The 13,085-nt window shown below is 39.4% G+C and overlaps 1 protein-coding gene across 1 annotated transcript in view; it reads left to right on the top strand.

Moving 5' to 3' along the window:
• Positions 1-13,085, top strand: part of DENND5B (DENN/MADD domain containing 5B) — an 88,672-nt gene that overhangs the window by 36,172 nt on the left and 39,415 nt on the right. The window contains exons 6-8 of the mRNA XM_014539237.1: positions 283-819; positions 3,970-4,201; positions 8,368-8,518. Coding sequence (XP_014394723.1) covers positions 283-819; positions 3,970-4,201; positions 8,368-8,518 — 920 coding nt within the window. The remainder of the gene's footprint in view (positions 1-282; positions 820-3,969; positions 4,202-8,367; positions 8,519-13,085) is intronic.

Raw genomic sequence — 13,085 nt, 5'->3', positions numbered from 1 at the left:
AGCTGCCTCCTGCACACCTCCTACTGGGGATGTGCCCGCAACCGAGGTACATGCCCTTGACCGGAATCGAACCTGGGACCTTTCAGTCCGCAGGCTGACGCTCTATCCACTGAGCCAAACCGGTTTTGGCCAGATTTACTTTTAAAAAATAAAAAGTTCTTAACCTTGAGAAGGTTAACATAAAAGGCTGTGTAATTTGTGATTTTGTTTCTAATAATTGGCAAGGCTATTTTAGAACTTAAAATTCCTTTATTCTAAAACCATTTTCCCCCCTTCTTTTAGGCTAACTTGTGTTTTGTGGATATTGACAACCATTTTATTGAGTTGCCTGAAGAATTTCCACAGTTCCCCAATAAAGTGGATTTTATCCAGGAACTCTCTGAAGTTCTTCTTCAGTTTGGGATCCCTCCTGAGGGCAGCCTGCACTGCAGTGAGAGTGCCACCAAATTGAAGAATCTGGTTCTGAAAGACTTGGTCAATGACAAAAAGAATGGCAACATCTCCACGAATAGCATCAACATGTATGAGTTACTGAAGGGCAACGAAACCATAGCCCGGCTCCAGGCTCTGGCCAAGCGGACCGGTGTGACCGTGGACAAAATGGACCTCTCTGCCTCTCTGGGTGAAAAAGAAAAGGATTCGAAGCTGCAGTGTGAAGAGGCAGAGCTAAGGGACTACCAGCTCAACGTACAGCTCCGAGAGGTGTTTGCTAACCGCTTTACCCAGATGTTTGCCGACTACGAATCGTTTGTGATTCAGAGCGCCCAGGACATGGAATCCTGGCTCACCAACCGGGAACAGATGCAGAACTTTGACAAAGTAAAAAGAGCCATAGTTTCCTTTTATGGTTCTTAGTGGGCTATCTTACTTGATTTTGCTAACTTATTTTAAACACAGATTTTTTTATTTTCCTCTCTCCCTTTCCTTAAGAACTTTTCTTTACCAGTATTTTACACTAGATAAAACAATTTCACAGGAAAGCAAATCAAGTAGCTCATTAAGCGGGCTATTGAATTTTGTATTAAATTGCCTTTCATTTCATTTTTAAAGGTTCTGTGCTTGAAAATTTCTGAATTATAGAAACTCAAATTTCACAGGTTTTTGAAATCTGTTAACACTATCTGATCTTGTAAGAGTTTCATTGACTCTTATTTTAGTTAGGATCAGGTGTAGTTAAATAAGGCCTATTCCTTTTCTAATAAATCCTGTTTTTATATTTTGTCTCCAATATAATGAAGTTACGATTTGTCCATGTTAAAGGTAACAAACAGTTTAGTTTCAGAGGCCTAATTTTTATCTCATTCGAGGATCAAAAGAGAGAAAGAGAAATGAATTAGGTTTTATGACTATAAACCTAAGGTTCTGTTTCAGTTTTGGGGAAAGGAAGACAGAAAGTACCACCAGCTTTTGATTGTCCTGCTGGTGTTGAAGCTTGCTAAGGTTTACTCCAGAGTATTCTGCCAGGTTTTTTTGACATATCCATCAGGCACTCCCCCCCCCTCCCCCCCCCCAGGACAAAAGCACTTAAGGGAGGGGCATTAACTCTTTCAGGTCACCAGGGTGTAGTTCTGTCTCCTGCCTCTGTGGTAGCTGGGGCATGATATTGCTATTAGAATGAATTATGGCTTTTCGCTAAATGGTATCCTTTTGTTGTGAAAGACCCCTTAAAGGGGCTAACCCATTCTAAGAGCCTAATCTACAATCTTGGAGCATCTGACAGATAAATGTTAATTTTAAAATTCTGTAAGAGTGGGTAGTATAAAAGATTATTTTCTGATTTCATCAGATTTTTTTTTTTCAGGTGGAGGATATAAACTATGATGAACAGCTAAGTTCTGGTGCCCTTTATGTTTGAGAAAACTTCTTAAATAATTTAAGAAGCCTTCACTTCTCCAAATGTATCTGTGCTCTTAGGTTCCTTTCTCATTAAGCTTAACCATTTTTCCACATTTTTTTCCTATTCAGCTTGGAACTACTGTGTACACTCATGATGCTTGGGGTAATTCAAATTCTTATCTAAATCGAGCACTGGTACTTTCTTCCTCCTTAATCTTTATGTAGCTTGAAACTATAAATGGAATTCTTTTTATATAACCCCTAGAGAAATGAAAGTTTCATGTTGGATTCCAGAAGGCTTGTAATCATCTAATTTTTCACTAGGAGAATTTACAGGACTGTCAAATACTAGTGGTGCAAGACAAGTCTTTGTGGACCTTAAATGTTGTGGTCCTTGAGGGTCTGAATATCAAAGCCAGACATTTGGCCTGTTTGGGGGGGGATGGGCTTTTTGCTCTATAAAAAGTAGACTTGCTGTTTATCTGTGAAATACCTTTTAAGGTAGTGGTTCTCAACCTGTGGTTCGCGACCCCTTTGGCGGTCGAACGACCCTTTCACAGGGGTCGCCTAAGACCATCCTGCATATCAGATATTTACATTATGATTCATAACAGTAGCAACATTACAGTTATGAAGTAGCAACGAAAATAATTTTATGGTTGGGTCACAACATGAGGAACTGTATTTAAAGGGCCAGAAGGTTGAGAACCACTGTTTTAAGGAGATGAACTGATTTCTAGAGACTACTGTGAACCCTTTTCTGGCTATTTGGATGTGTAAATATAACTGAACTATGGAAGCACTTAAATTAAGTAAGTGGGTTTCTGTAAGGAAGTTTTTTAAAGGCTCCCTACGTTTCAGAATGAGAAACGTGCTAGGAAGAAGCCAATGAGTATTCAGGAGAGTAATCTTACATCGGAACTTACCCTCCCATCCTCGAATCTGTTCGAATCTGCTCTGAAGAACGATAAGTCAAACCAACCCAGCAGCTGAAGTAGTCATTCATCCTCAAATTTCAGCTGGTACCAAACTGCAGCTAGGATTTCTAGACACACACAGACCTGAAGAACCACAGGAAAAAATAATGAACACTGTGAATTAAAAGCTGATTACAATGTACTGGCCATTCTGTGCAGCAGACAACCCGGTAACAGGAGCGTGTTGTGCACGTTTCCCGAAGGCTTGGTTTGCTTCGGATGGTTTTTTAGAGAATGCTTTTTTTAGTTGTTAAGGCCCAGACTATTCTGTCTGCACAGGTCCAGGAGGAGTCTGATCTTGATTAATACTCACCCATCAGTCTCTGACAGAGTTGGGGCCTAGAAAAACATCCACTTGAAGAAGAACAAAAAGATTTCACCCATAAAGACAAACTCCGTGTTGTTTTTAGTTAAGGTTATTGTGTATATATCATTATGGTATCAGTTAATCACCTCACTGCCTTATGACTTGGAGGTATATTGCGTAGGCTAGAAATAGAGAGCAGAAGAAATTATAGCTCACTGGGGGAAGGGGTCAAATTTGATGGTCAGTGAAGAGGATGATGGATGATCCTGTAGCAACTGAGCTATCATCTTTCACTAATGATGCTCTTATTTTCTACATGATGGTCATGAGGATCAGAATGTAAATCAGGTTTGAAAGGTAGGATCAGAGATAAAGACCTAAGTGGCTGAAATTCCATGAAATTAGAAAGAAAGGAAGGCAAAATGAATTTTTAAGGATTTTTGAATTTTGTCAGTTTTGTGTGTTACGCGATTTAAAAAGAAATCAAAATAAACAAATAAGGAACCTAATGGACAAAATAAACTGATGAGTAAAACAGAACCACAGGCATGGAAACATGGAACAGACTTATGAATCTGAGGGAAGAAGAAGGGGCGGGAAGAGATTAACCAAAGAACATTTGCATCTATGTATTACCTATGGACACAGACAATAGGGTGGTGAAGGCCTGGGGCGGGGCAGCAACCAGGTAGAGGGGGGCAATGGTGGAAAAAGGGGGACATCTATAATACTATCAACAATAAAGATTTTTTTTAAAAAGGACCTTAGCAACAGATAATTTTGGGGTTTATCATGTCGTATTGAGGTGGGTTTCTTTGCCCTAATAATTTTTTAATTATCTCATTACAGGCTTCCTTTCTGTGTGACCAGCCTGAGCCACACCTGCCATTTCTTTCACGCTTCATTGAAACACAGATGTTTGCCACCTTTATTGATAACAAAATTATGTCTCAGTGGGAGGAGAAAGATCCTTTGCTTCGGGTCTTCGACTCTCGGATTGAGAAGATAGGACTGTATAATGTAAGGGCACCCACCTTGAGGACATCCATATATCAGAAATGCAGCACTTTAAAAGAAGCAGGTACGTTTGCCATGCCTTTTAAAATTAACTTAAAATCCACGATTATTTTGTATACGTTGTTGGCCTTATAAGCCAAAATATTGTCAGTTTTAGACTTTATGGCTCGTCCTTGTAAGAGGTACTTTCTTTAGTTTTGTTCCTTTCTGTTTCTGTGAGTTTATGTCCATCCCATTCCTACTTGACATTCCAGTTCTCTTAGAAGAGGAAAAACAATAAATCGAATGGCGTATGATTACAAGGTTGCTATGATTCTTATCGTGTTTTCTTTATCGCCTTAATGGAAAAAAATGTTAATTTCTGTCTTGCTGTTTATGTTGCTTTTTTTTACTTCTGGCCTCTTTTCTCTTTATCCAGGAAAAGATAAGTACTCATTTAAAATAGTAAATCTGAGATGATGCCTGATTTACATAACTATGACTGTATATTTTGTTTATAGTGGTGCCATTAATTACAATAGCTTTTTTTTTTTTTATAGAAATTACATCTCTGGATTCTTATATTCAAATTAGCAGTTTCCTAACCCTGACACCAGTTTCCCCCTCCAAGAATTATGAGTTTTGGGCCAGTGGAATGTAGTAGTCTACGAAATAAACAGTCATATTAATAGTCAGTGTTTACTGACTACTTACTGTGTGCTGAACATTTTATAGTGTGTTTTACATGCCCTTTTGCATATGATCTTAATGATGAAGGGGGGTGTAGGCACATTTACTTTTGTTTTGTAACTACCCTTATTATACAGTTGAGAAAACTGAGCAGTCAAGCCACTTGCTTGTGCTTGTGTAGTTTGTGATGGGTGGAGTCGTGATTTGAACCCAGGTGTGAGTGATTCTAGCCCCTGAAGCCTCACTATGATGTTAGCTACACATTTAATAAAGAAACACGTAAAATGTACCGATCCACCCAATTTTATGCATTCATCCCTGGTTCCTAACTCTGTAAATATGTTTGCCAAGTAAACATATTTATCACCTGAGTGCCCCCTCCTTTGATTTAATATTTCTGCAAATGTAGGAGCTATTTGAAAGCAGTTTTTCGTCTGGAGGAAAAGGAGGTAGCAAATGTGCAGTGTCTTTGCTCTGCTTCTGTTACTTGCCTTTGTCACTTTATGTAAGTAGATCAGAGTCAAGGAGTTGTGAGGCTGTAGTTGCATATTTAAGGAGAGAAGTATGTAAATAATGTCTCATGTAACCGTAGAAGTCTCTCTAGAACTGGCTGCAACATTGTCCTTGAGGGTAGATCCTTGGAGCCTTTCAGGAGCAGCAGTACTGCTGTGTCTTTGGAAATTGAGGGGCAGAATGAATGAATTGTCTCCGCCTGTTCGGAGTCTAGTCTGACTTCCAGTGCTTTAAAGGCCATCCGAAGAGTATAATGCCTTTTTGAGCCAACTTCACTCTTCCCTTTCTGACAGAATTTTTTTAATGGAGCTCAGCATTGATTCCTTTGTGTACTTCCAGAAATCTTTTCAATTAACATAGATTTTCTTTCAGGCTCTCAGAGAATTTGATACTCCCACTATCATGACAGAAATTACATAATACTCTTGAAAATGTACCATTATAGATTTAATACATATGAAAATGAGATTCAGCTAAAACAGTCAGTAGTCTCCCAGGAATTTAATTTATCAAAGACTTTTTTAAAAAGTAAAAGGAGGCAGCTGGCTGTGACTGTCCATTTCTCAAAGAGGGCATGGTTGTTTCTTTTACAGATGAAATTGTCTTCCCCTCTCCTCCAGCATAAGCTGTGAAGGTTGGGATTTTGTTATCAACATTGGATTTTTTATTGTGTATTGTTTTTGTCTTTTGTTGTTTCTCTTTTGCCTCTTAACTAAAAAGGATTTTGATTTGCAGGTGAATTATTTAGGCAGAGGTTTTCCGCTGTTGACATTGTGGCACCAGAACCTCATGATTTCTGTGCAGAAAGGCAACAAGTTGATCGTAATGCAGTTTTCTTTTCCCTTACCAATCACAGAAACTGGATATTGGCACAAACCCTTGAAATTATAACAGCCCTGATCTCTTAAAGCAGGCATTTAATCATCTCTGCATGTTCAGTATTCACTGGTGGCATAATCACTGAAAAGTAACTTTGCATTATGTTCCCTATGGCATCCTTACATGTAAACCTGAGAATAGTTCATTGTGAATTATGATTTTTATGTTTCAAAAAGATTCCTAGCTAAAGGAGAATAATTCATTATCAGATGGATTTCTCTGTCATTTAAATCCAACGGAAAAAACTGAAGCTCATTTTCCTTTCAAGAGGACAGAGGCACTAGTTGGCAGAGATGGAATTTTGTAGTATTTTATGGAACATAAAATTGGCAGGAACTTCATGCCATGAATCTAAGCATTATTTTGCCTAAACCATGTTAATTGTGCTTTATAAATATTAGGAAGCATTGGGAGCATAAATAGGGCTGTGGAGTGCCAGGGGTCATTGTTGAAAATTAAATATCATTTCACATTAAAACATGGCATCCGCTGGTTTGGCTCAGTGGATAGAGCCTCGGCCTGCAGACTGAAGAGTCCCAGGTTCGATTCCAGTCATGGGCACATGTAGTGAGCATGCAGGAGGCAGCCGATCAATGATTCTCATCATTGATGTTTCTATCTCTCTCTCTCTCCCTCTCCCTTCATCTCTGAAATCAATAATAAAAAAAATATTTTTTAACAAAACCTGGCATCCTTTTTGCCCAGCATAGAACATAGGGGCTATGTTTCAAGATAAGTTACAAGTTATACATTAAAAATCAAATGAAGTTCAAAAAAATTTCGGATAAATTTCTATGGAGAAAAATTAGGGAAGCTTAACATTTTGAAGTTTATGTCATAGAGGGCAATAGTAGCTTCCTCAGAGCTTCCCTGAACACTATTATCGTCAGACACAAACATCTGGTCTGGGTGAAGCACTGATCTCACATAAGATGGTGTTAAGCATGTTCTTCTCACAAGAGTAGCGTGTCATGGGCAGACCCCTTCCCACCCAAAAAAGAATTTTTTTAGACTATGTTTGGGCAATAACTGGCAGTACTAAATCTGTGGTATTGAAAGAGGCAAAATAATCCCAATGTTAGCAGTTCCGCAGTGTGTTCTATTATTTATCACACAACCACAGTCCCCGCTCGTTCTCCTGTTTTAGTAATTTCTAGGCAGAGGATTGGAGACATAGCCTTGATTCTCTACATTTCCTCTTGAAAATTCAGTTAATGAAAACATTTAAGACCAGATATTTTTTTAAAGACAATGTGATTTTTTAAAAATATCTTTCTATTGATTTCAGAGAAGAAGGGAGAGGGAAAGATAGAAACATCAATGAGAGAGAATCATTGATTGACTGCCTCCTGCACGCTCCCCACTGGGGATCGAGCCCCCAACCCGGGCATGTGCCCTTGATCCGAATCGAACTCGGGACCCTTAGGTCCGCAGGCCGACGTTCAATCCTCTGAGCCAAACCGGCCAGGGCCAGATTTTTTTTTTTTTTAACCAAAGACATAATTCATTTTTTCTTGGGTCTCTAACTTTCAGTGGTTTTAAAATAGGAATATTGAGTAATTCCTGTCTTTTCACTCTGTCCCATTCTTTAAAAGGTCAGTTTTTTATCCTCTGGACATTTCCTAAATGCCTGCTTGTTTTATTTGTCTCTGCATTACCCCTCTTGATCTAATAAACACGCCTAAAAGACTCCTACTAATGAGAATGTGACTGTTACTAAAAATAATAAACTTCACATCACTCCTTGTTTTACAAATTCCTTGCTTTTACAGAAAGAACCAAGACTATTTAATGGGTCTTTGTACAAAGAAATACAGTTAATATAAGGCTTCTGTGCTTGCTGTTCCCTTCTCTTTACCTGTCTTTCAGCTCAAGGGAAATATTTGCCATCCATTAAGAATGTTGAATTTCCCACTTACGGGAAACTTTTAATGATGTTTCATCCCCACTGCCCTACTTTTGACAAAGGTAGAAATATTGTGAAAATTAATTATCCAGCATTTACTTAAGATTATCCTTTTTGTACTTATACTGATATTGAAAAGCTTTAGTAAAAATCTGTTTTAGAATGTCAGAAAGAATGAGTTCCTTGTAGGTGCATGAATGGAGGAAGAATTATTTTTTAAGGCTTAGCCAATGTCTCTAATTTGTTATAAATTCCATTTGTAGCCCAGTCAGTTGAGCAGCGGCTGATGAAAATGGATCACACTGCAATCCATCCACATCTACTTGATATGAAAATTGGTCAAGGCAAATATGAGCAAGGGTTCTTTCCAAAGTTACAGTCCGATGTCTTGGCAACAGGGCCAACTAATAACAAGTAAGCACATTCTTTACTTGAGTAGTTGGTTGAGGAATGAATGAAGGGTGTGTGCTCTGCAACTCTAATGGAGTAACGCTTAGCCATTAAACATTTTACCAATCTGATTACCCTTTTCAAAGACCAAATTAATTCATTTGAGATAGGGTTTGACTTTTAATTTGCTCATGTAAAAGAATCCAAAGACTAGAGATTTTTCTTTTTTAGGTAATGTGCACTTGGGAATAGCTTTTCTTTAACTGACTATGTTTAACGATAATGCCAATCTGTCTAATGGAATTATAAAAGTTGTACTTTCATTATCTGTGTCATTTTACTATCTGTATTAGTTTCCTAGGATTGCTGTCACAAAATACTACAAACTTGGTGACTTAAAACAACAGAAACTTGCCCAGCCGGCATGGCTCAGTGGTTGAGCATCGATCTCTGAACCAGGAGATCACAGTTCGATGCCTGGTTAGGGCACATGCCTGGGTTTCAGGCTCGATCTCCAGTAGAGGACGTGCAGGAGGCAGCCAGCCAATGATTCTCTCTCATTATTGATGTTTCTATCTCTTTCTCCCTCTCCCTTCCTCTCTGAAATCAATAAAAAAAAATTTTTTTTTTAAATCAACAACAGAAATTGATTCTTTTACAGTTCTGGAAGGGGAAATCCAAAATCAAGATATTGGCAAGACTTTTAGGGGAGGATCCTTCCTTGCCTCTTCCAAATTCTGGTAGCCCCACTTCTTGGCTTCTAGTAGCAAAACTCCAGTCTCTGTCTTCCTGCTTACATGACTGTCATCTCTCTGTGTAAGTGTCCAAACGTTCCTCTTTGTATAAGCACACTGGTCTTGTTGGTTTAGGGCTTGCTCTAATGACCTTAACTTGATTACATTGGCAAAGACCTTATTTTTAAGTAAGTTCACATTCACAGGTATTGGAGTTAAACCTTCAACATATCTGTTTGGGGGACACAATTCCACCCATAACATCATCTTTATATTTTTAAGTGTTGAGTGCAAAAATTGCAAAACAAGCAAAAAGAAAGATAAATCCTGTCATTCTTTATGAAAGATGATTCCTTTCAGAAAGTATCTGAATATGGTTAGAAATGGGCTCAGTTATTTGGGTTTAGGGGAGTCCTTGGTTTTAGGTGAATACAAGTGTTTTAGCAAGTGCATGATAAAGAAGGGTTTTACAAGAAAAGATGCAAAGAAGGTTATTAATGGGGAATACAGTAAGTTCGAAAGAACTTTGGGAAATCAGCAGTTCTGGAACTTACTTCATTCTTTACCACTAACCAGCTTAGGAACTTTGGACAAATTGGAATCACTTTCCTCTCTTCTCATCTGAAAATACCATTTTACACCTGTTATCTAATTAAAGAGAGTCAGAGAAAGAGAGGGGAAAGAAGCCAGGCTGTGGCAAAGAAATGGGCTAGAAGACGGAAGTAAACACAACATGGACGTGGCATTGAGCCACCTAAGTTTTCAGAAGGCAAGTGTAGAATCAGTGAGGGCCATAAGAAAGAGGTGGAATTAGGCCTTTTGGCCTAAGTGGCCCACTTGAAATAAGTAATATGCAGGTTCTTAAGAGATGGCCTAAGAGTATTATCAGTGGGGTGCCCTTTGTGTCCGGTGGAAGTGGGATTCTTGCAGTGTTGCAAGGAAAGGTATTTCCTGAGACTTGCACAGGAGGATGAGGTATTGTGAAAAGCTTTACAGATGTAAAATTAAGGAGGTTCCCTTCGAAGGTCCCTTCTCCCTCCATCTTGCCATGGAAAAAGTCCAGCCTTGTCTTTAGATCAAGAATGAAGGCCACTGCCCAGAGTTTCTGCTCCATGTTAAAGTCCAGTCCAGCATCTGGCTAGCTTGACTTGTGTTCCCAGCTGCAGCCTATTGCATGTGGGGTCCACATAGCCAGGGGCCATGCAACTAAAGACCACATGGCAGGCGAGTCACGGAGCAAGAGAATGCAAGGGAGCAGGAGCAGAGCAAGAGCCGAACAACAGAGAGAGACCTCTTTGTCTAGGGCAGTGATGGCGAACCTATGACACACGTGTCAGAGGTGACACGCGAACTCATTTTTTTGGTTGATTTTTCTTTGTTAAATGGCATTTAAATATATAAAATAAATATCAAAAATATAAGTCTTTGTTTTACTATGGTTGCAAATATCAAAACATTTCTATATGTGACACGGCACCAGAGTTAAGTTAGGGTTTTTCAAAATGCTGACACGCCGAGCTCAAAAGGTTCGCCATCACTGGTCTAGGGATTCTGTATTCCCAAGGTTTTGTGGGCTTGCATTGGGATGGGCAGGGTAGCACTTTCCCTACGTCACACTGACTTCACTGTGCATGTGCCCATTCTCCCCTTTGTTGGACCCCTCCCCCCGGTGGTTTGCAGGGAATGGACCAGGCGTGAAGTGTAGCTTCCTGGTGAAGCTGCCCAGCTGACCGTGCTTATAATGCCTTGCCTCCCTTTTGCTCTTTTTCTATTATTAATATTAATCTACCAGCTAATTGTGATGATAACAATATGATGTTTCTAACTTTCAGATGATCTGCTGCACTATATATGTTGCAGAATGTTTGGTACTTAACTCTTTATTTCCCAGGATGCTTTTAATAAAGCAGTGTTGAACATTTCCAAATTTTGTGACAGATTTGTAAGGGGTAGAGATTTATAATGATAAATATTAGACTCTTAAAGGAAAAGAAGCTGCAATGTGTTCAGTTAATTGGCAGGGTTTTACCCTCCATTAGAGCTGCCCCTACTTTCATAAACACTGAACTTGAAATTCATGTTCTCAGAGATGCTGACTGTTGGGAGTTCAAACTTTCCAGGTCAGGGTATTAGATATAATGTTCTATTTTTCAGAAATGGATGAGAATTTTCCATCCAGAACAGATGAGTCATCAATTTATTCACTGTTCTTATTTATAAAATATCCTGTTTGAATCACTTTGATACAGGGAGACTTTTAATTTTAATAGTTTTATTTCCTTTTGATAGCATTAGATTGTTCATTCATTCATTTGGCAAATATTTATGGAGCCCCTCCTAAATGTAAGGCACTGTCTTGTACACTGAACGCCTAGCAATAAGCAAAACAACCCAAATCCCTGCTTTCAAGTAGGAGAAAAGAAACAAAAAAACTTAATATGTAAAATAAATAACCTGCCAGGCAGTGATAAGACTTATGATGAAAAAAGAAAGCAGGGAAGGGAAGGAGGGAGCGCTCAGGAGGGAAGATTTCAGTTTTTAAATCTTACTGCCATATTTTTTGCTTTTAATCTTATATATAATCTCAAGGTTTCCCATTTCTACACAGAGCCCAAGCATTGTATTTTCAGATAGACTGTAGTCTGAAAGAAAAAATATCTCAGAACTAATTTCAGGGTAAAGGGATTTATAACCATGCCCATGTAAATGGTTGATCAACTGTTAGCAAGAATTTAATATGCTGCTTACAAGGCAAAAGCAAATAAGCAATCCTTAGTGATTCAGCAAATATGATTATCTTTTGTAAAATTATGCTTAGTAAATAAGGTTTAATAATGCAAAGAATAAATTAATTACTTAACCAGATCAGGAATGTGTGGATTTTATAGTAATTTTTTAAAGCAGGTGTTCATTTACCTGTTTTGAAAATAAAATTAAATAGGGCATTTTTGTCCCATAGAGTGTATAATAAGATGCTAGTTGTGTAAGTTAATATTTATCCTTTTCTTTACCTAAAGTCTTTTCTACTTTGTCTGCCAAGGGGAACGTTCTGCTCTTTATATTCTACCCTTCTTTTTATTATATTAACTAGAGGCTTGGTGCACGAAATTTGTGCATGGGCAGTGGCGCTGCACAGAAGCCAGGCGGGCAGTGCATTCTCTCCCGGCCAGCCTCACAGACCGGCTCCTGCGTAAACCCACGGGAAGCCCTACTGGCCCCTGCGATCCTGGTGGCTGCAGCTCAACTCACCCAGAAGAGGCCGCGTGGGTGTGGGGCGGGCTCCTTGCAGGCGCCCGGGCACCTGAGCATGGGGTCTTCCCCAGCATGCAAGCCCTGGTGTCCTGGGGGAGGGTAGCAGGGGGAGTGAGAGCAAGCTCGGCAGACACCCCGCGTTCTCACTGCACCTCCGTCCCCATCACCCCCGCCCCCAGATAGCTGGTGAGGTTGCAGCGTGTCGCCGACGCCCGCCATGTTCTGCACCACCCCCGGTAGTCAACACACGTTATAGCGAGTGGTCAAACTCCCGGTCGAATGACCACCCAAGGGGACAGTTTGCATATTAGGCTTTTATTATATAGATTTATTTAGCTGTCATGATTCTATTTTAGATTTTTACTGAAACCACCCTACCCAGTAGCCTTAATTTCTTAAAACACTGAACAGATTTTACGATCTTACACTGTTGTTGTTGTTTTTTCCCTACAGGGCTGTTTTCAGGGCCTCCAGGTCAAAAATCTATACCCACGTCTTTTTTTTTTTTTAATCCTCACCCGAGGATATTTTTCCATTGATTTTTTTTTAGTGAGAGATGGAAGGGAGGGAGGAGGGGCAGAGAGAGAGAGAGAGAGAGAGAGAGA

The sequence above is a fragment of the Myotis brandtii genome, unplaced genomic scaffold, assembly GCF_000412655.1.
Source record: "Myotis brandtii unplaced genomic scaffold, ASM41265v1 scaffold209, whole genome shotgun sequence".
Taxonomy (NCBI): Eukaryota; Metazoa; Chordata; class Mammalia; order Chiroptera; family Vespertilionidae; genus Myotis; species Myotis brandtii.
This window is presented reverse-complemented; position numbering and strand designations above follow the sequence as displayed.